The 3,137-nt window shown below is 35.1% G+C and overlaps 1 protein-coding gene across 2 annotated transcripts; it reads left to right on the top strand.

The window, feature by feature from the left end:
* Positions 1–318: 318 nt before the first annotated feature.
* On the top strand, positions 319–1,707 carry LOC116105755 (flavonol sulfotransferase-like). 2 transcript variants are annotated; one of them, XM_031392176.1, is made up of 2 exons: positions 319–343; positions 636–1,707. In XM_031392176.1, exon 2 carries the CDS (start codon positions 638–640, stop codon positions 1,640–1,642), a length of 1,005 nt encoding a protein of 334 aa, XP_031248036.1. In that variant the 5' UTR covers positions 319–343; positions 636–637; the 3' UTR covers positions 1,643–1,707. The 2 variants fall into 2 exon arrangements, with proteins under 2 accessions (XP_031248036.1, XP_031248035.1); XM_031392175.1 differs by lacking the exon at positions 319–343 and adding an exon at positions 422–494.
* The last annotated feature ends 1,430 nt before the right edge of the window (positions 1,708–3,137 follow it).

The raw sequence follows: 3,137 nt of genomic DNA, 5'->3' as shown, positions 1-3,137 counted from the left end.
ATTTAAAGTTTAAACTATATAGAGAAAGATCTCTTTGTAAAAGTTATCAAATAATCGAAGGAGCAGGTTGATAATTATTCAAATCATTGTTCATCCATCTAACATTAGCCATTCACGGTCTAGTTTAGTGAGATTAAATTATATATTCATGATTTTCTTTTCATTTTTTATGCAAACAAATCATTCATGGTTGAATTCACATTCAACATGCAAAATAAATGATACAGAACGCATAAAATTAAATGCTAAAATTACATAGTGACTGTCGGTAGTACCATCTATAAATATAAGTTACCAAATTAGAAGATATTATATTTCTTATATACTATTTAATATAATTCAGGTACGACACTTCTCTTTCTTTCTCTTTTTCTTCTTTCATAAACTCTCAATTCTGGCCATAAATCTAACGCCACCGATTTCATCAATCTCTAATGTCCATACCCAGTTATCTGACACCTATCAATATTCTCTAATGTATAAATATATATACGGTCCGTTCATTTTCATTTATCCAGTCATAAGTATAACTTTAAAAAATATTACAATATCTCTTATCACCTTAGTGTTATATATATTTCTGGGAGCTGCATAAGGTAACTAATTAATTAGAGAAATGTATTTTCTTATTGCAGAAATGGAATCCCAACTGCCTGCTACGTCCAAACCGTCAAATGAAGAAGAAACCTCCCCTAAAACCCCAGAAACATACAGGAAAATCATTTCAACTCTTCCCAGAGAAGATGGCTGGAAGGCTCACGGCGATCTTTGCCTATACCAAAACTTTTGGTGCTATTCTTACTTTATAGAAGGCGCAATGCTCGCTCAAGATCACTACAACGCTCAACCCACCGATATTTTTCTTTGCAGTTTTCCGAAAAGTGGCACCACTTGGCTCAAGGCCCTCACCTTCTCCGTTGTAACTCGAACTCATTTCGACAATTCCACAACCCCATTGCTCTTCAAGGGTCCCCATAATTGCCTTCCCTTATTGGAGATAGATTTTTGCAGGAAAGGTATGAAGCCAGAGCCGGGATCTCTTCCACTTGTGGCCTCCCATTTGCCGTACGCTTCGTTGCCGAAATCTATAAATGATTCAGGATGTAAGATTGTTTACATTTGCAGAGAACCAAAGGATGCGTTCGTTTCTATGTGGCACTATACACGCAAGTTACCTCATGGAGTTCAGGAGCCGATGTCTTTGGAAGAGGCTTTTGAGTTATTTTGCAAAGGAGTTTCTGATTTTGGCCCTTATTGGGATCATGTATTGGGGTTCTGGAAAGCAAGCTTGGAACGACCTGAGAAAATATTGTTCTTGAAATATGAAGATATGATGAGGGAGACGTTGTTGTATGTGAAGCAAATGGCGGAGTTCATGGGATATCCTTTCTCCTTAGAGGAAGAGAACAAAGGGAAAATAAGGAGTATAGTTGAGTTTTGTAGTTTTGAGAATTTGAGCAATTTGGAGATTAATAAGACTGGAAAATATGCTCCAGATATTCCTGTTGAGAACAAATCATTCTTTCGGAAAGGTAAAGTTGGAGATTGGAAAAATTATCTTATGCGTGAGATGGCTGAGCATTTGGATGAAATAACAAAGCAGAAATTGGGTAGATTTGACTTATCATTTGATGATGTATAAGCGTAGACAATACTCTTGTAATAAAGGAAAATAAAAATGTTGTGTTTATGTAAGGATTTGTTTGATTTACATATGTGGGTACTCTCTTCACATTTTCAATTTATTTGTCAGAAGTTCGAGTTTGTATCGTGTCTTCTCTTCTCCCTTTGATTTCCTTTGATTTCCTCCTCTCCTTTCTTTCTTTCCTTTGTGGTTCTTCTCTACCTTTTCTATATTCTTTTTTCTCTCTCTCTCTCTCTCTCTCTCCTTCGCCTCATTTCCATGAGAAAAACTTACATAGACAGTCTTATCACCTCATCTTGATGACGTGGTGGGACCGTATAATAAAATGGTGATATATAGAGTTAGTTTTCATAACCATCAGGGTGGCGGGTGGTTAAAATAGTTATTGATCAGTTATACTAATAGGTGGATAAAATAAAAAATTTAGCATAAATGTGACAATACATACCACTATTTCATTATATGATCTCACCATCTAGATGAGGTGTAAGATGTCCTATAAGTATTTTTACATCTCCACCTCCTTATTTATATTGATTATAAACTTGGGCCTTTAGTCTATCAAATTCTTTTCATTGTTGTGTGGGCTTTAAGCCTTTAGAAAAGGATTCTATGCCCTTTTAGTTGGTCACCAAAACAAAAAAATTACATAGAAGTATTCTTATTCTTTCGATATATTTAACCATGTGTTGATCTTGGCCCAAAATTATAGTTTTTGGTAGCACATGGTGATCAAAGTTTTGAATTTCGAAACTTTAACTGCTTCTTACGGCCAATATAGAAGTCATTTGTTGATGATTTTTTTTTTATAATTCCCATGAGAGTTTGATGGTTGAATAGATCTAATGTTCTGAACATTTTCATATAAATTAGGGGTGTTCGGTTTCGGATACCCTACATTTTTTAAAAGAACCGGAACTGGAACCGATGGTTCCTTGAAATTTGGAACCAAAACTGGAATCGACAGTTCCGGTTCCTAGGTACCTAAAACCAGAACCTGTAACAATGGTTCCGATTCTGATTCTGGGTACCCTGTAAAATTCATGACCCCCCAAAAGTTTTTAAAATAGCAAAAAAACCCTTAAAAACTTACAAATACCCCCCCCACCTGGCACTTGTTAACAAAAATAAAATTTAAAATTTAAAATTTAAAATTACAAACTCCATTACTTTGTAAAAGTAGATTCTCAAAAGTCAAACCAACTTACTTTAAATGTTATGAAATATAAATATAAATGTATTCACATTATTTTTTCTACAAAAGTTTTTATTAACCCCCATAATCTTTAATTTTATTTTATATTAGTCTCGGTTCCTGGTTCCGGTTCCTAACTATAGGAATCGAAACCGCACAGTAACGGTTCCAAAAATTTGGAACCGGAACCTACCCATTGACAGTCGGTTCTGGATAGGAATCAAAACCAAATCCCGGGTACTCGCCGATTCCGGTTCCAACCGGTTCTTTTGAACACCCCTAATGTAAATGGTGTTG

This window comes from Pistacia vera, unplaced genomic scaffold (genome assembly GCF_008641045.1).
Source record: "Pistacia vera cultivar Batoury unplaced genomic scaffold, PisVer_v2 Contig503, whole genome shotgun sequence".
In the NCBI taxonomy this organism is placed as follows: Eukaryota; Viridiplantae; Streptophyta; class Magnoliopsida; order Sapindales; family Anacardiaceae; genus Pistacia; species Pistacia vera.
Note: the sequence above shows the minus strand (reverse complement) of the source record. Positions and strands in the feature narration are given on the sequence as shown.